We start from the raw sequence: 19,645 nt of genomic DNA on the forward strand, positions 1-19,645 counted from the left end.
GATAAGGCTTTTAGCAAGTTGAAAGGACAGAAAATTAGAACAGCAAGGGTAGCTGCACTTAATATCGGGCGTTCAGACACCTAGAGTGGTCTTGTACACCTTCCCTGTAGTTGGTACTTGGTGACAAGTACAGGAAAAGGCAAAAATAATGAAATAATATGCCGGCCGGGTTTATTGAGAAACTTTAAGTTAAGTTTCATCCTTTGTCATAATCAGATTTGGAGCAGCTGGTAGTAGTCAATGTAAAGAGACAAAGTCCTAAACGACTCATTTTTCTTCTTGGACAGTGAAAGGCCTTGGTCTACTTAACTTAAAAAAAACAGAACGAGATGGGAAAGAAACGTTTAGATGATTTACATCTTTGTTGGAGGGTTTGGAACTCCAACCTAGATACATTACTTAAAAATATCTCTGCTACATTATATTATCTCAGTTCTATGAACTTTACATTTAATTCGTTCACTATATAATCACTTCAGTTACAAAAAGAAAATAAAGGTTTGGAAAGCGTGAAATGATGTTTCGCACCTAAATATAGTAAACTGCAACGAGTAAAAAAATCCCCTCCACCGCTGGTTAAACATTCAAAATGAACTCACGGGAGATTGCCAATCACTTAATTGTTTCGTGACGAACATTTGTTTTCTTGGGATGTTTCACCTGGTAACGCAGACTTACCCTGAAATAACAAAGGATATGTGTGTAATAACTGTTAAGTCTTGCATATAACATCTGTCCAAACGAGGTCTTGTCTTTTAGAGCTGTTTCATTTAGAATCAAAACGATCTCACAGTTTAGATCTTCTATCGAACAACGGACCACTATTTCGCTCTTGTCAAACCTTACAAAAAGACAAACCCGTTGAAAAGGCTATTAAAGTTCTAAAAATACTATCAAATCAATGTAGTAAGCACTTGGTTTAAGTGGAAAAGAACACCGCAAAACACCAATGACCTCATGAAACCTAGACAAGGTGGAAAGTACTGAAAAAAAAATGTCGGAAGTAGTTAAAAATACTGCGATGAACGACAAGAAAATGCATGAAGGACATGTGTCGGTTCTAGAGGAACTAAACTGATTGCTCAAATGATGAATACATTAGTTTTTGAACTGCAAGCGCTTTTTGTGTCAAGACTTTCATAGGACCATGTTTGTGTTTTACGTGTGGGCGCATCAACTTGGTTTACTGCTTGCAACCTCTGTCAATAGTTGAATTTCGCAACTCTGGTCGACCTTCACATTTTACGCCGGACAGAGTTCAAAGTTCTTCTTCTATTCATCCCAAAAGGTTTTAATGCTCTCGTGTTAGTGTCACCACTTTTATCATATCGGTCTTTTCTTCAGCTCAGCCCTAACATAAATGGTCTGCACAGGTTGTACATCATTCGTTCATTCCACTGATGGAAGAATCTTCTGCTTCTCCCAATTAAACGTCAAGGATGTTAATCGTCACTCATACGTTAGATGCATTGAGAGGTATGCTTTGGTGATAACATTTCATTGGCCAAGACCAATGCGATTCGGTGTCCTTTAACACCGGTATAAATTCTTTTTAACTAGTCTTAAGCATATTCTTTTATTTGAACAAAGGGTTTTTAAAGTTAACTACCAGTACGAGTGATCAGCCCGAAAACATCTCATAAATGGAACAGTTATGATTAGGTGAATGCGTAGGGAAGTAGTTCTTCCTGAAAAAAAGAAAAAAGAAAACACAACAACAAGAAAACAAAAACAAAAAACAAAACAAAACAAAAAACAAAACAAAACAAAAAACAAAACAAAAAAAAACAAAACAAAACAGAACAAAAGACCCAGTTTATCATACTCGAAGTAGGTTATTTCGTTGTTCAGTCGTTTGAGGAACGTTTTTTGTCTTCAGTCTTTCATCATATGGATATCCTTGATGGATATTCCTGCGATGCGATAGCAGTTTTAAAGGGATGATTTTCTTCTCATGGACTAACATACAAGCATCCTTTAATCTAATTGATCCAGAAAGGTCGAGAAAGCAGCAGAATCACTAATAACTTCCGAAACAAGACAGCATTTTTAAATTTTATGACGGACACCCGTCATCTTCAGTGTAACAATAACTACACCTGTTTTAGATCCGCGTAGCATACATTTACAGTCTTGTCTCCAGTCTTTTACCATATGGATATCCTTGATGGATATTCCTGCGATGCGATAGCAGTTTTAAAGGGATGAATGTCCTCTCATGGACTAACATACAAGCAATCCTTTAATCTAATTGATCCAGAAAGGTCGAGAAAGCACCAGAATCACTAAGACAGCATTCTTAAATTTTATGACGGACACCTGTCATCTTCAGTGTAGCAATAGCTACACCTGTTTTAGATCCGTGTAGCATACATTTCCAAAGATACGTTATATTTGTAATGCTGTATTGCGTAAAGTAAGTTGTAATAGTGACGGTCGTTTTGTTCAGCTAGATTTTGCTTCCCAGAATCTGAGGGAGTTTTGGTTGCATGGTACTTACTTGAAAAATACGAAAATTCTCGAATTTTTCGGAAACTTGTCCCCGTTTCGAATGTTCTCTGCACAATGGTTAGCCCCCTTACAGGAAATGAAATACAACACAACTAAATGCTTACTTTTGTTCTAATAAGTTCATCTTGAATAATTAAGTCTCGAGAGGTGAGGTAGCGTTTTATGAACGAGAGGGAGTTTCTTATCGTGGCCGCCTTCGCAGCGTGGCGTTTTTTTTCGGTAAGTCCGGGTAGAGGAACCTTTTTTGTTGAAGGACCCATGGGTAAGGTATCTATGACTAATATTTTTAAATATTTATACACTTTTCTTATTGTAAAGATTATTTCGTTCTCCTTGTTTCATAGCGGAAAGTATGGTTCGAGTTGTAGTATTATTCGTCTTCGTCGTTGTGGCTTTAGCTTCTGAAGGTAAGATCCATTTAACCACGATTGTTTAATGGCGTAATAAAAATACTAAGGCTGTTGGAATTACAATGTGAACAATTGAACAATTTTGAAGGAAAATCCAGCAGGTGCCACGGCTTTGAAACATTCTAAAGCGCACACAGCTTGTTTTGAGGGCCTGCATAATTAACAGGCACAAGGCCTTGCACGTCGTTAATCGGAGAAATTCGATCATTTCTGTGCTCAGTTCAGTGTTAGTAGGTCTTCATTATTTTGAGAGATTTGATTGTTAGAGAGCCAACAAAACTAACAAAGCTTACTTTAGCTGGCTTTAGCTATCCAAAATAGTTGAAAGACGTCCTATATGAATATTGCCACGTTATTCGTGTGAAGCCGTGCATTAAAAAATCGAATAGAATAGTTGCACACTGAACGTTTACCATTTCTTAATTGGTCAGTCCAAAATTGATAAGTTGAGGAATTTTTGTCGGTGGATAATTTTCAATGGTCGATAATTGACGTCCGATGAAAAAGTTGCTAAAATTAATTCCTGCTTAGTTGTTACTAAGTTACTCACGTCCTGCTCACCTCTATTATTGTAACTTTTATTTGGGGCAGACTGACATAAAGATAAACCGATTGACGACTTTGTCAATGGCAAATTGAAATGTAAGAAAAACTATCTGTCTCATCTGAACGCCCGAGTAACACCTGCTCGAGGTAGTCAAGTTTCTCCCGTCATTAGTCAGTAAAATTCTATAGCGAGACGTGCCCTTTTGGAACTGTGATATTTCAAACGAGGCGCATGAACCTTTCCTTACCTGCTTACAGGACTTCGTTAACTAGTGCCAGAAAAATGCAAAATGCAATTTTTGGAATTTTGTCAAGAAAATAACGATGGAACCATTTAACGAAACTAGGTCGTTATCTTTTTCTTTTAACGGAAGCTGTTTACAACACTGCTGACAATGCTGACATCTCCATGTATTATTATGTAATAAAACATTCCGTTCATTATGATCACAGAGAAGAGGCATTAAATGTGTTTCCCTTTCTCTCCCTCTTCTCAGGAGCAAAGTGGAAATACGGAGAAACTGGAGCTACAGGTATTTGAATTTGTTCATAATATCAGTTAGCTTTGAGTTTGTAACTAGTTTTTACAAGGCTAAAATGTTTAAAAGAGCAAAAAAAGTAAAAAAAATTGATATCTCACTGAAGATGTATTTTAAAGCTTCTGCTATCATTGTTCAAAAATGGCCATATCAGGGTGATTTTGGATCGTATAACAAAGCCTTTTATAAGAAAAAATGCACCCGCTTTTCTTAATACGTTCGAAATCGTTTGGTTTTTACTTTTTTACCTTTTTAAACACTTTCGTCGTGTAAAAATGTGTATTTGAACGAATAGATGAATGTTGGAAAGGTTTGATTTACGCCCGTGATCTTTGTAATCAATATATGCTTTAGGAATGAACAATAACTGCATCCTCCCCCCTCAGCATGGTTAAATTTTAATGTATTCCTCCTCTTTCTGTTTTTGTCTGCGTTCTGTTGGTGTTGATATTCTGTCGAAGTCTGAGTAACGAAATGTAAGCCATCGGGTGGGTTCGAACCCAAGCTTAAGCGTCCATCAGACTGAATGGCAATTCCCCTCATCACTTTTCCAGGAGCGACCGTATGACATCATCCTTGGGGATAAACGCCATCAGCATAGATAAATATCTAAAGTAAACGCAGAGATACTTTAATAGTTTGAGTCTGTCAGTAGGCTGCACATACTCTTTCACCAACTGCTTATAAAAATGAAAATGAAAATGTTGAAAATGTAAGCGCCGATCAAGATGGCAGCCATTTGTGTCCGTATTTATCGTCTCATTTCGTTGTTGAACTTGCTTTATATCCTACAATTTTATACGGTTTGGCAACCTGAAGGCCTCTGCTATCCGATTATGACTAAGTTTAACGCAAAGGCATCTTTTATCAAAAACAACCACGAACTAAAGTTTCCGAGGCGGCCAATTTCGATCTGGTACAAGCATGGTCCGACCTGTTTGGTTTTACCAACAGATTTAACTGTCCACATGGATGTTGAGCTTAATCCTGGTCCCTTACAGAAGAAACCAACTTATTTGTTGACCTGTCTACCTATGATTTCTGTGATATCTGGCATGGTCTCGCATACAAGTGATAAACTGTTGTCCACGAATTATGCTGACACCCGCCATGTTGGATTTTGTTACTACTCGGATGTCTACCATCGACTTTCGCCTTGTTCATTGCCGTTATCATCGACCTACAGGAGGTGCCGCGCTGGCCGTCGAGTTAAAGAAAGGAGAGCTAGAAACATTCACAGAATTGAATCCCTGGTTTCTTGTCCACGCGTTAGCCGAGGAAGCAATAATTTGCATAAAGGATCTATTTCAAATAACCTCTGCGTCGTTACACCTGCGAATATAAACAATCACTTATATTCTAACGTTACTTCGACTAACTCCTCTCTTCATACAAATTTGTTCGTCAATCCACGTTCAACTTTCCTAAACTTTGCGGTCTTCAATTCTAGATCCGTTAGAAACAAGATCGAGAGCATTATTGACTACGTCGTAGAAAATGACATTGGCCTTTGCACCGTTACCGAGACCTGGTTAAATGACGCTGATTCCGTCAGCATTGCTCTGTTATCTGTGGCTGGTTATTTCTTCAAGAATTTTTCTCGACAATCGCAAAACCGTGGTGGTGGAACTGGGATTCTGTTCCGAGACTCTGTCAACGTTGCATTAGTCGATGGGAAGGAAAACAAGTCTTTCGAATATTCTGAGTGGATTGTTAAAGTGCATAATCGCTCAATGAGACATATAATAGTGTATCGACCTCCATATTCTTCGTTACATCCGGTTTCTGCCTCTGTTTTCTTTGATGAATTCTCTCAGTTTTTAGAGAATGCTGTTATGTGCCCCGAGGTTCTTGTTATCTCTGGAGACTTCAACCTTCATTTAGATGACCTCCGTGACAATGATACCAAGAAATTTATGGATTTACTGGAAACGTTCAGTCTTTCGCAACACGTATCCGGCCCAACCCATCTATCGGGTCATACCTTGGATCTAATTATTACTCGTTCGTCGGATGATGTTGTTCTTGCTTCTCCTAAAGCCACTTTTCCCATCTCTGATCATTTTATTATTCAGTGCCCTACTGGTTTCCCGCGACCAGCTTTATCTTGCAAAGAACTGACCTTTCGTAAACTCAAAAATATTGATATTGCCGAATTCTCAGCTGATATTGCCTCTTCTATGCTTTGTGCAAGCGTACACTGGGACAACATTGATGCCCTCTCCGACTGCTTTAACACGACCCTTAATGACATTTTGGACAAGCATGCCCCGCTTAAGACAAGGATTATAAAAAATCGTCCAGAGATCCCGTGGTTTAATGATGACATTAAACAACTCAAGCGTAAACGTCGTCGCCTTGAAAAGAAAGCCTTGAAAACTGACCTCCCTGGAGACTGGAATAATTACCATAGAGTTCGTAATCAGTACTCTGCATCTCTTAAATCTGCACGTGTGAATTATTACTCAAACCTAATTGATCAGTGTGCGGGTGACTCTCGCAAGCTATTTCGTGTGGTTAATTCTTTGTCCAGGGAGCCACTTGAGATGGCTCTTCCAGAGCACGATGATCCCACTAAGCTTGCAAACGAATTTGGCACCTTTTTCCTCAAAAAAATCGAAACCATAAAGGAAAATCTTGACAAGTTTCAAGTTCAAGTGCCTCGACTTGTTCCTGTCACTCCGAAGGAGAATCTGGAGAATTTTTCTTCGTTATCCTTAGGAGAAGTGTGTAAGATTGTTCGAGAATCCTCTAATGCCTCTTGTCGATTGGATCCTCTTCCTACATGGCTCGTGAAGTCCTGTCTTGATGTATTAGCGCCCTCTATCACTGAGATGGTTAATCTCTCTCTTCTCAGTGGTTCCGTTCCAGAAAATTGGAGAACCGCTGTTGTCATCCCTCTACTGAAAAAACCTGGACTTGATTTGGTCTACAAGAATTTCCGTCCAGTCAGTAATCTTCCATTCATTTCCTAGGTAGTGGAAAAGGCTGCACTTCAACAACTTCTCGCCCACTGTGAGAAAAATGCCCCTCTTCCTAAATTCCAGTCCGGCTTCCGTAAGTATCACTCGACAGAGACTGCTCTATTGAAGGTTCAAAACGACATCTTAATGAGTATGGATAATAAGCAAGTGACACTTCTCGTACTTCTGGACCTAAGTGCTGCTTTTGATACCATTGAACATTGCATTCTTCTCAATATTTTGCAACAGGATTTTGGAGTCGTCGGAACTGCTTTAAATTGGTTCGACTCATTTCTGTCTGGTCGCAAACAACGTATAGTTGTCGGTGATAAGACTTCTGACGACTTCAATCTGAACTGTGGAGTCCCCCAGGGCAGTTGTATGGGCCCTATTTTATTTACTCTCTACGTCTCCCGTCTCTTTAACATTATTTCACAGCACCTCCCTTCCGTCCATGGTTATGCTGACGACACCCAGATTTACCTTTCCGTCCGACCTTGTTCTATCCATTCGGAATTTAACGCTGTCTCTGTCATTGAAAATTGCATCGCTGATGTCCGCTCTTGGTTTATTGGTAATCGTCTAATGATCAATGACGCGAAAACTGAATTTCTAATTATTGGCTCCCGTCAACAACTTGAAAAAACATCTATTGATTCTATTATCATTGGCGACACTGTCATTAAACCGTTAGAAAGCGTCCGGAACCTTGGGGCCTGGTTCGATGCTCATATGCGAATGAATGTTCACATTGGCAAGATTTGTAGCAAGGCGTTTCGCGGACTATACAACATAAGACAGATCAGAAAATTCCTTACCGCGCAATCCACAAAGATACTGATCCACGCCTTTGTATCCTCGCACCTTGATTACTGCAATGCACTTCTATTTGGTCTACCTAAATACCAGATTGATCGTTTACAGAAAGTTCAGAATGCCGCGTCTAGAGTGATTTTTCGAATTGCGAAATTTGATCATATCACACCCGCTCTTATCGACTTACATTGGCTCCCAGTATCGTTTAGAGTTCAGTTTAAATTGCTTCTTCTTGTTTACAAGGCACTACACAACCAAAGTCCTTCCTACATAAATGATCTTTTATCCCTGAAACCAGATACTAATTACGCTCTTCGTTCGTCTGCAAAATCTCTTCTGGTTGTTCCAAAAGTCAACTGCTCTACACTTGGGGATCGGGCCTTTGCTCATGCTGCACCTGTTTTATGGAACTCGCTGCCATTAACTATAAGAACAAGTAGCAGCCTCGCCATTTTCAAAAAGCAACTGAAAACATTTCTTTTTAAGAAAGCTTTTGACTTGTGGAAATAGTTTTAAAGTTTAGCATAGTTGTTGTAATAGTTTTAAAGTTTAGTGATTTCCTTTTATTCATTTATTTTAACTTAATGTAAAGCGCTTTTGAGTATGTTTGTCTAGTTCTAGCGCTATACAAGTCTATTATTATTATTATTATTATTATTATAAAAGCTATATAGTAATAATGAGGAGGACTGAAAGATTTGAACAACAAGGGCGGTGATTTTTCAGGCTACGGTCCAAAGGACTGGTACAAGGTATCAAAACATTGTAAAGAAAAAGCCCAGTCTCCCATAAATATTGAAACCAGCTCGGCAAAGAAGGATTCAAATCTCAAAGGACTGAGCTTTACTTGTGATAACAGATACGGATATGTCAGTGGAAAGATCGTCAACAATGGACACGCTCCAACACTGAATATCGACAAGACCAAAGGAACATGTCGACTTACTGGGGGTCCCTTGGGAAATAGCAAATACAAGCTGCAACAGCTTCATTTTCATTTTGGTTGTAAAGACGGCGAGGGATCTGAACACACTGTGAACAGCAAAGCATCTTCCGGAGAGGTAACAATTGTACTTTAACACTTAAATGTTATTTCCAAGAGTCAGTCAGATATTAACGAAAATTTATGCATCAGGCAATTCAAGCAGTGCCCATCCCCCCCCCCGGCAGCCGCGGGGCATTTGCTCACGTTGTTAGTTCCGGGGGTGGGGCATCTGCAATTTTATCGCGGCCCGGGGGCTGGGCATTTGCGTACCCCGGGGCGACCCTCGAGCATTTGACACACGTGTTTTCGAAAGTGCAATGGATGAGTTCATTGGGAAAGACGAGGCGTTTGTCGAACGATGACTTGTCCGTCAGGGACTAGAGAAACTTGTGGATGTTTTAAAGTTGTGTTTTCTCAATTTTAGATATTTCTTCATTACTTGTAAGCATATAAATATAAGCGACAAGGTGAACTATATTTCATTTATCACAAAACAATCACTGACGTGAACACGACTATTTTGCATTTCGCATTCAAAACTAGCCTAGCATTTTTTTAAATTCATTAAAGTGGAGTTAAAATACTTAAGATCTTCAAGACAGATTTTGCAAGCTTAAAATGCAATGCATCGTCATTTAAAATGTCTTGATTCTTCACAGAAAAAGTAGACTGCGAAAACAGGCACCTATCATAGCTCGCGGGTGGAGGCACGTCCGCCGCGATCCCAGCTATCCTCTGGCAAACTGTTTAAAACAAATATAAAGAAATAAATATAATCAGAATCAACTAACAAGTACTGTTGTTCTTGAAGTCTTACAGTTGCATTAAAATACTGAACAGTTGAACGTTTTACTCATTGATTAATAAAAAAACTGCAGAGGTGTTGGAAGGTGACGATCCCGGGGGCGGGGCATTTACCCTCTTTCTTCGTCCCCACCCCGCGGCATTTAGGCAGCTTATGTGTCCCCACACCGGGGAATTTGCTCATTTATGTAAAACAAATGCCAATGCCCGGAGGTTAGGCCGGGGGGGGGGGGGTGGATGGGCACTGCTGGAATTGACTGACGCATTAAAGGAACAAGCTTTTTCGGTCTCCCAAAACAAGATTCTCGGGACTGCCTTTTGAAGATCTTTATTTTTTTCCCACAAATTTTCATTTCGGGCAAACTGAGAAACTGTGAAAGCGTTTAACGTGCACTAACAAACCGAGATGTATGGTTTTTTTATGAGCAAGTGAAAAGCCCCCTAGGAGCCATTTTTCCCGTAACTGGCCTCAGAAATCTGCTATCAATACACGTGAAAGCACGAGACGAAAAGAGTAGAAGATTTCTATCCGAGCTGTGTTTAGCAAATTTTGGCATCCTCCCTTGATTCTCTCAGCGCATTTTGGTGTCTAATATTCAGCCAGTCCATTTACTAACTTTATTTTTCCATCACCTATCATACACTCTGACTTTTCTTGGTCTATATCTTTTTCTCTTATAGCTTCATTTGGTGACCTATAACACGAGGTACCCCGATTTTGCTACTGCTGCTGATAAAACCGATGGCTTGTCTGTTATTGGTGTGTTCCTTCAGGTATGAAAAACTAATCTGGTCCCAAAATTAGTTCATTATGATCAGTTTAGCACAATTAAGAAACTGAAAACAGATGGCAGCATAAAAACATCACCATTTCAAATTTGTGTGAAATAGCCGACTAGTTTTGGTTGAATAATTAAAATTTATTTACCAAAGAAGGTATAACCAAGATAAGTTAACACTTACGGAACTAACATAAATTTACAGAGCGTAATATCTATAATTATCATATACACACGAGTGTTTTACTGGAAAATACATCACTCGTAAATTCATGCGAGACTACATCCTTAATCTTACAAGTGAGAATATTGATGACGTCATTTCCCGCTTTCTAATGGTTGTTTCCTCAAAGAGTCAGTTCGTCTACCATTTAATGAGAAGAAAATTACATGGTGGCTTGAGGATATGAACTTTATTTTCCCGAGTTAAAAACAATATTTTACTTACTCGCTGTTGGCTTCGTAAAGTATTGTTTTTACCACTTGAAAATAAAATTGATTTCTTCGCGCCACCGTGTAATATACTCTCTATATACTTTGTTACTGCTAAGTGTATTAATCATGCGTCGATGCAGCACAACAGTTTCTCTCACAGCAAATAACTTTGCCAATTCAATTTATCATTCCAGTCGCAACCTCTCTTTTTCGTACAAGACTTCTCGAGCGTAATAATGTTGTAATTATTTTTTAAATGAAGGGGGGTGATGATGACAATGATGACAGCAGTTATTCGTTACGCATGTTGGCCATGTCAATGTGGAGGATAAGGAAGCCTGGTAAGAGTAAGATTTATCTGTTGTTTCTGATTGAGACAAACCCTCGGTCTTGAGAGCTTAAGACTTTGTGAGCACATTTATCCCTGTATAGAGATGCATGAGGTCTGCTCGAGTCTACGTTAAGCACAATCTTGTGAAAATTAATTGGATGGTTCAAACTTTAAAAGAGTGCATGGGCTCGTTACCGCTTTGGTTATCCGGAAATTGTGCGGTTTTTGAAAGCCAATATCTCCTTGAATATTACACCCAATGAGCTAAACTTTCACCATGTTCTAAATTCACAAGCTCCCCAACTGTTTACAGTCAATTCGTGCAACCATCTTTACGCAAAGTCATATGCTAATGAGGGAAAATGTGAACAATGACGTTATTAAAGATCGCCCTTTACAGTCTGAGCTATTCTTTCACAGATGCTGACTTTCCGGCTATGGCGTATTTGTACAACTTGGTACCCAAACTGAAAGATCTGTCAGGAACATCCTTTTACTCGTACAAGGGATCTCTGACCACCCCTCCCTGCTACCAGTCAGTCAATTGGATTGTGCTCAAAAAGGCAATTTCTGCTGGTGAACGAGAGGTGATTTTTTTAATTATTGCAACACCATACTGGAGGGAAATGTATTTAATATAGGAGAATCTTTGTTTACAATATTTGCCTCATTACCATAAGCGATGCAGTTTCTGATGGAGCTACAAAGAGATTAACACTGAATATTGAAAGGGCACAGCACGATTAACTGTCCCAAGGAATCTGAGCGCGATGTATCGAATACTTTTTGTGCGACGCGGATTTAAAAGCTCAAAATTTTACAAAGAATATATGAGCTCATTAGCGCTTTTGCCACACAGAAATTTTGATGTTTTCGAAAGCCAATTTCTCCTCGAATATTACACCCAAAGAGCCAGAAATTTCACCACTTACTACTAAGTTTCACAAGCTCTTTAAGTTTTTCTAGTAAAATCGTGTCTAGCGTAATACCTTCTATGCGCAAAGTCGTATGCTAATGGCGAAAAATGTAAACAATGACGTCAGCAAAGATTCGCCTATAGAAGAAATCTTTTAGGGTTATATCTGTTTCATCTCCGTTTCGGTTGACTTGAAAAACATTTAAGCGTTTGCTTTAGCTCTTGAATAAACAAAAACAAAAGCAAGCCAAATAACCCTGTTCAAGCTACAGTTCCCAAAAAGATATCTTAATCCTGTTACCCTAATTAGGTCTTCACAGTAACCAAGTCACGAAACGTCTGAAAACCTGTGTATACAACTTCTAATCTTTTTTCAATCTCAAGATCATATTCCAAAACACACGCCGCATCAAATCTTACTTTCCATGCAAAGATCGCTTGAACCGCTCACAGAGGTCCAAAGTCATCTATAAATCTGGTTAAGAGGACTGTGACGAATTTTACGTTGGCAAAACAAAACGAAGACTCCATGACAGAAAAACAGAACATTTCAAGGCCCTCGCTAAAAGTGACCATTCATCAGCTGATTATGAGAAAATCGCTGGTCACAACATCAAATGGGATCATTTTGACATTTTAGCGTCCGGCAAAACTGACTTTCATTGCAAAATTGAAGAGACTCTGTTCATTCAAGAGCTAGAGCCTTCCCTTAATGTCAATGTCAGTAGATGACAAGATGAAAAAAATCCTGCGCTGTGATTGGCTACCCGAGCGGGCAAAATGGGCCTATCTTGCCCGCTCGGGTCTACCCGCCGCTTCCCGCATGAGAAATTTCCGCGAAGGCCATATAATAAATCCTTTATTGACCAAGCTTGTTCGGTCAAGATGGCTGGATATTGGCCTCGTTCTTTTTTTGCGAGTTTATGGACCTCGACTCCGTTTCGGTCCATAAACACGCAAAAAAAAAAGAACTTGACCAATATCCAGTCATCTTGACCTCACACTTGGTCAATAACCCATACTTATAAACCTAATACCCTTTGGTCATCATATAGGCGAATCTTTGCTGACGTCATTGTTTACATTTTTCCCATTAACATTCGACTTTGCGCATAGAAGGTATTACGCTAGACACGATTTTACTAGAAAAACTTAAAGAGCTTGTGAAACTTCGTAAGTGGTGAAATTTCTGGCTCTTTGGGTGTAATATTCGAAGAGAAATTGGCTTTCGAAAACATCAAAATTTCTGTGTGGCAAAAGCGCTAATGAGCTCATACATTCTTTGTAAAATTTTGAGCTTTAAAATCCGCGTCGCACAAAAAGTATTGAATACATCGCGCTCAAATTCCTTGGGACAGTTAATCGTGCTGTGCCCTTTCAATATTCAGTATTAATCTCTTTGTAGCTCCATCAGAAACTGTATCGCTTATGGTAATGAGGCAAATATTGTAAACAAAGATTCTCCTATTGAGCCACTGGAGCTTGTATGTTACTGCTAATCTTTCTCCTTTCAGCTGGGCGTTATGAGATGTCTCCACAATCACGAGGAGCAGTCCATGTGTGACAACTTCAGGCCACCTCAGCCGCTAAATGGCCGTAAAGTCTCAAAATACTCTGGATAGCCGCACGTCTAGTCCGCACGGCTAATTGAGATTACATCAAAGGTGCTATAATTGCGATGTAGCGGTGAAATATAGGGGGATCATCGTGTGAAAAAGGTTTAAAAAGGGTTTAATTTAACGAGTTGTGTGGGAAATAAAATGACTTTGCTCCATGCCTTCGTCATTGTGTTCTGAATATAGTCTAACTGCAGCACACTGGGTCATTGATATAACGTGTCCGTTTACCTGCAACAAGGTTGCTGTTATCACTCCCAGGGTGTACATTTGTTTCGAAATTAGAAGGAGGCAAGTTATGAGAGACAAACATTAGTTTTAAAATTCCCTTTGCACTGCTCAATATGTGATAATTTCTTCAAGTTTCGGATTTCGTTTTCTCCTTTCCTCGTTGAAAAAACGTTTTCTGCTTGAACCTACCATGGTTGAAGCAATTAAGAAAACTTAAAAGTGAAAAATATATTCTCAGTCAATTTATGCTATTAATTGCATTAAAAGCGATTAAAAAATAAAATTGATCTTATCAAACACTTTGTCCAAAAAACTGAATGTTCGGGAAGCTTCTGTTGCCTTCGTCAGAGATTAAAACACTGTTACTTTACATAATTTACAGTTCCTATTCCAGGGAAGCCGCTGAGGGTAAATAAACCTGTGGGAAATGGATATGTTCGTTAACGGAGTTATAGTCTTAGATAGAGTGTGGAGCCTCCGAGAAAAGGCGTTCTTAACTCTTAAAGAGCCAAATTTACTAAAAAAAATGCTGTTTTTTTGCCGTTAACTCGGTCATTTGGTTGCCACGACCCTGAATTGGCCTCAACTTTGATGAAAAAGCGATTTCTTACCGAGAAGCAAGGTTTTCCTGAGGATTAGGTACCAAAATTTACGATGTCTTACTTTTGAGGATGCGCATAAACCAAAAATTGTATTTTTTTTTTTACTGGCCTGATCTAATGTTTTTCTCTTGGCCTTTTCCTTTCCTTTTTCTCGCCTCTTTTACTCTTGCTAACTTTTGCTCTTCATATCCTTAAGCTTTCTGCCAGCCGTAAAAAGTTCTGTGTTGATTATGGAAATGGAACCTTGATCGATTTAGGTGTAATGGGCTATTTTACCACCAATTATGCGCCAAAAACTGCTCACGTTTTTTTCAATTAGCTACGTCAGAATGCGATTGATATCCAAAACGGCCAGCTGTGCGGATAGATCTGTCTTAGGTCTATTATCTGCTAATCAAGAATAAGCACTTAATGACGATGACTTTCCCTCAGACCTTCAATGGTCGAGGGGAATGTTTCCCACGGGACCAGCCATTAAGTGTTTTGGTATACATCCCAACTCAAAAATAGAAAAAATGCAAAGAAATATCTCTACCTCTAAAAAGCTCATGGGGTCTTGCAATCCACCGGGAGAAAAATTTCAGTTAGTGAAGTACTAGCTAGTTTTCCTCGCTACTGTTTCGCGGGATTCGTCTTCCAATGCAACTTATGTGAGTCTGTCGTCAAGACTGAGCAGGATTTTCTCACAATGGATTGCACGACCGCCGTTAAAACTCATAACAGAATAGGAAAAACCCCTCTTATTCCAAAGAAGAATAAAGATGAAACGCTACTGGACAACTGGAGACCTATCTCGCTTTTGAATACTGACTATAAAATTGCTACTAGAGCAATAGCCTCTAGAATGTTTAAAATACTACCGGACATCATTCACATTGACCAAACGGGTTATGTTAAAAAGCATTTTATCGGGCAGAATATTCGCTTGATTTTTAGCTCTTATTAACCGAGCAGGAGGTCTGTATGGGAGAATCTTGACCGAGGTCGTGAGTACAGACCGAACGCAGTGAGGTCTGTACACACGACCGAGGTCAAGATTCTCCCATACAGACCGACTTAGCTCGGTTAATAAGATGTTTATTATATGGCAAAGAAGAAAACTTTAATTCGTTTAATGTAACTGGTTTGCCGACATTTTGCTAGCGAACGGTGACGAGGTTAACTTAAACCTGCCGAAATTTGCTTGTCCTCTTTACTTCTTTTTTTGTCATCAGGCTTTTTGGCACTTCCATAAATGATTGAGAAGAAAATAAAAGAAAATGTTAAACATTTTAGTATTTTAGTTTGCTACTTTTTCAACGCAAAATGAAACCGGTCTACAGATGCCGGTCTAGATGGGAAAATCTAGAAAGCGGTCAATATCGATTTCAGCCAATCAAATTCGTGAATTCGGTAGTTCCCAGTCCTTGTGAGACACAGCCATATAATAACAGATGTTATTGAACGTTGTTAAGACACGCAAGCGCTATTAGAAGCGACACATCGATAAAAGGTCTATCGCTTAACTCTAAAGAATTTAAATTATCGCAGTATGTTGATGACACTACTTGCCTGGTTGAAGATACTTCACCGGCCAGCAATCTATTTAGAAAGCTGGATTTGTTTAGACTGTGTTCGGGGCTCGAGCTGAATAGGTCCAAAACAGAGGCATTATGGTTACGTTCAAACAAGAACAGAACCGATACTCCCTTTGGTATTCGCTGGCCCAAGGATTATGTCAATGGACTTGGCATATGCTTTACAACAGACCAGAATATCTCTTACAGCAAAAACTTAGAATCAAGATTGCTTTCCTTAGAAAAATGTCTTAACGTGTGGTCTTCTAGAGACTTGACTCTGTATGGGAAAATCAACATAGTAAAATCTGTAGCACTCTCTAAATTGACCTTTGTCGCAGCCGTTCTTCCAATTCCCGAAGATTTTATAAAATTGTGGATTTTATTTGGAGCCACAAGATTTCGAAGATTAAAAAGACAAGGATGACTAGTGAAAAAAAGGAGGGGGGATTAGGTATGCCCGATTTTGATATAATTAACAAATCGCTTAAAGCAGCTTGGGTTAAAAGACTGTCCGCTCCTGAATGCGCTATGTGGAAATCACTGCCACTTGAGTATCTCAGAGACGTTGGAGGAGAACTTATTTTCAACCGCAATTTCTCACTTAAAACTCTCCCGCATCTATCTGGTTTACCGTTATTTTATAAACACGTGCTCAATGCATGGCAGAGGATAGTGGCTCACACCCCCTTAAGCAAGAATGAGGTGGAAAATGAGGTTATTTGGAACAGTAAATTTGTTACAATGTGAAGTTTATATGAAATAATTCATATATGAACTGCGGTTGTAGATGACAGTGAAGAATGGTCATCGCAGTGATCATTCTTCACTGTCAGTAAATTTGTTACAAGTCAGTATTCCATCGATCGTGGTATGAGGCCGGAGCTAAATACGTAAGAGATTTGTTAACTGAGGATAGAAATTTTATAACACCAACATACCTTCGGCATTAAAACACACTTTTCGCAGTATTTAGGGCTTTTAAACGCTATTTCCACGAGCTGGAAAAAGAAACTCAAGAATAGCTACGAAGAAAATAAAACTGACGACTGCGAAAATAAGATCATTGAAAAAGACGCTTAGACAAATACTGACAAAAACGGTTTTTGAGAAGCCCACCTCAGTCGGAAAGCTTGAAAAAGCAGGTTTTTCTGCGAATGAAATTTTACATATTTACGAGCTTCCTTTCAAACTAACTCTCGATGTCAGAATGTCGGTTTTTCAATTTAAGATTAACCACAACATTCTGTACACAAAAAGTAACAGAGAACAACAAATGTTACCTTTGTAGTGGCAGTCAAACGCTGACTCATCTTTTTGTTGAATGTGATTCTAGTAAAGTGTTTTGGATCGATTTTACTTCTCGGTGGAATTATAATTATAATTCGATATGTAGAGACGATTGCCTCTTGTCAATGTTTTCTAAACCTCAATTTCGGAGCGGATATTTACAATAGCAGCTTCTAGCAACTTCACCTCTGTCATCTAAAACGTTCCCAATACGTAGTTTCCATTTATACAACTTTTTCATTTATACAATTTTCCATTTATCCAACTTTTCCATTTTCAGCGCAACAATTGCAGCTAGACCTGGTAATGAAAAACGATACACGTGCCTAGAATATTGACTATACAGTGATTTGAAGAGCTTTATCTACTGGTCAGCGGAATTACTCCAGAATGATTACAGATGATAGAAGGACATCATTTGCACATCTTTTGCATAATCTGCACCACCATTTAAACCCTCTAGATTGCAAAACATTGAAATTTTGCTGAATAAGATGAAAGTTGTCTTTTCTTAAGATTGGCTAGATCTCACTTAAGACGTGTATATATTAATTGACTTGTAACTTCCCCCTGAAAATAAAACTGTCTCGGAAGCGTTGCAAAAGGTATAATTTTATCCTACTATAAAATGCATCTCATGGTGCAACGAAACCGCTACGCGGTTGAAGCCAAGATCAAGGGTGTTACTAACGGGTTATACTGTTGCTAAGGTAACCTATTATGCCGTAAAGAGTATCATTATCAGTTTTATTAATGGCCGGGCGTTTGTGTGATACCAATATTGTAGCATCACTTGATAAAGACTGGTAGTATTTATTCCTTCCCTTTGCCTTTACCAGACTTGTTATTGGCTGATTGCAAATAATTAACAATGACTGGACGGGGTTGAGCCAAATATCGTGATTTGTCAGTGGCGAGCAGATCCATTATTTGCCGAAGCCGATCTGTGAGACACTGACAAATCACGTTATTTTGCGATAGCAAAGTTGAATAACTTTTTTATCATTCGATCACCAAGTTTGATATCATATTTAAATCACTCTCTGACGGGTTAGCGAAGCCAGTTGCCATTTTTCATTCGAGCTTGGTGACAATTATGTATTAGCAGAATATTATTTGCATTTAGACGTTATTACAAATATGCAGACCATTATTTGTAGGCATTTATTTGCAGCTCACGTTTTGGGCTCTTGGCCAATGAATAGGAAGAAAAAATGCATCGAATAATAATTTGAATTATCTAGTCACAAGAATTGATAAAATGGTCTCGCAAATTTATGGCCAGCCTCATACGGTACTCGCTAAGTATAACAGTCTTTTTTTCGGAAAGAATCATTCAAACCTCCTAAGAGTACTTACTCTATGTTTATTTAACAAATAAAGAAGCCTAAGCCGTGTATTACATCGTGATAAAAGACGACGGGTATTTGAGAACACGAGGGAAATGTAGAAAACGCGAGGCATGTAGCACTTTAGAGGTATTAAATTGCGTCAGTTTGTCGATCTGTGTGCTTTGTTGTTTTTACTCATGGCGTGTGAAATCTATATCACAAAGCAAATGACGGAGCCTAAGCCGTGTGTTACACTGTGATAAAACACTCCGGACCGCAGGCGAGTGTTTCCTACATTTCTCGAGTGTTTTCAAATGGCCGGGGAGTTTTATCACAGTGTAATACACATTTTAGGCGTCTTCATTTGCTTTATGATACAGATTTTACAAGCCGCGAGTAGAAACAACAAAGCACACAGATCGATAAACTGACGCAACTTAATACCACTAAAGTGCTACATGCCTCGTCTTCAAAACTTTCTGCTGTTTCGTAGAGAACTCCATCAGGAATTTCTTGAAAGAAAATGTTTTTCGCCATCTCTAACAAAAATGTTGACTAGAGGTAATGTGGAGAAAAACAATAAAACACGCTTTTTCTATGTTTTATACTCTGATAAAACATCGATTTTTGACCAATCAGAGCGCGCGCAGGGTCCCATCTATATTATATTAGTATAAATCTACTAGCGTTCTATCTGGAATGCCGTTCACTGATGGCTACGCTACTCACTATCTATTCTGTGATAGATAGTGAGTAGCGTAGCAGTGTGCCCTTGATAAAAAAATGAGGGCCGCTTTTGGCGTTTTCGAAGTGTCTGTAAAGAGGATTTAGATAAAGTTTGAATGACTGGTAGATTTATACTAAAACAATTAGATTATTCGCTCTCGATTTCTATGCTTGATAGTTGACTCGAGCTGCGCCCTCGTCAACTATCACGGTTTCGGTTTTGCAGTGGACGAATCTTCTGAGCGTGGACACACTAAT

General features: G+C 38.9%; 1 protein-coding gene across 3 annotated transcripts; it reads left to right on the forward strand.

Annotated features, from left to right (window-relative positions):
• The first annotated feature begins 1,206 nt into the window (after positions 1 to 1,206).
• LOC110069580 (carbonic anhydrase 2-like) lies at positions 1,207 to 13,809 on the forward strand. Of its 3 annotated transcripts, none has more exons than XM_089292129.1 (8): positions 1,207 to 1,476; positions 2,856 to 2,918; positions 3,965 to 4,000; positions 8,512 to 8,846; positions 10,256 to 10,348; positions 11,051 to 11,129; positions 11,540 to 11,706; positions 13,550 to 13,809. In XM_089292129.1, exons 1-8 carry the CDS (start codon positions 1,440 to 1,442, stop codon positions 13,655 to 13,657), a joined length of 918 nt encoding a protein of 305 aa, XP_089148255.1. In that variant the 5' UTR covers positions 1,207 to 1,439; the 3' UTR covers positions 13,658 to 13,809. The 3 variants fall into 3 exon arrangements, with proteins under 3 accessions (XP_089148255.1, XP_089148256.1, XP_020632762.2); XM_089292130.1 differs by lacking the exon at positions 1,207 to 1,476 and adding an exon at positions 2,373 to 2,416; XM_020777103.2 differs by lacking the exon at positions 1,207 to 1,476 and adding an exon at positions 2,633 to 2,730.
• The last annotated feature ends 5,836 nt before the right edge of the window (positions 13,810 to 19,645 follow it).

The sequence above is a fragment of the Orbicella faveolata genome, unplaced genomic scaffold (assembly GCF_042242905.1).
Source record: "Orbicella faveolata isolate gen_17 unplaced genomic scaffold, um_ofav_v1 contig_24, whole genome shotgun sequence".
NCBI classification, from domain to species: Eukaryota; Metazoa; Cnidaria; class Anthozoa; order Scleractinia; family Merulinidae; genus Orbicella; species Orbicella faveolata.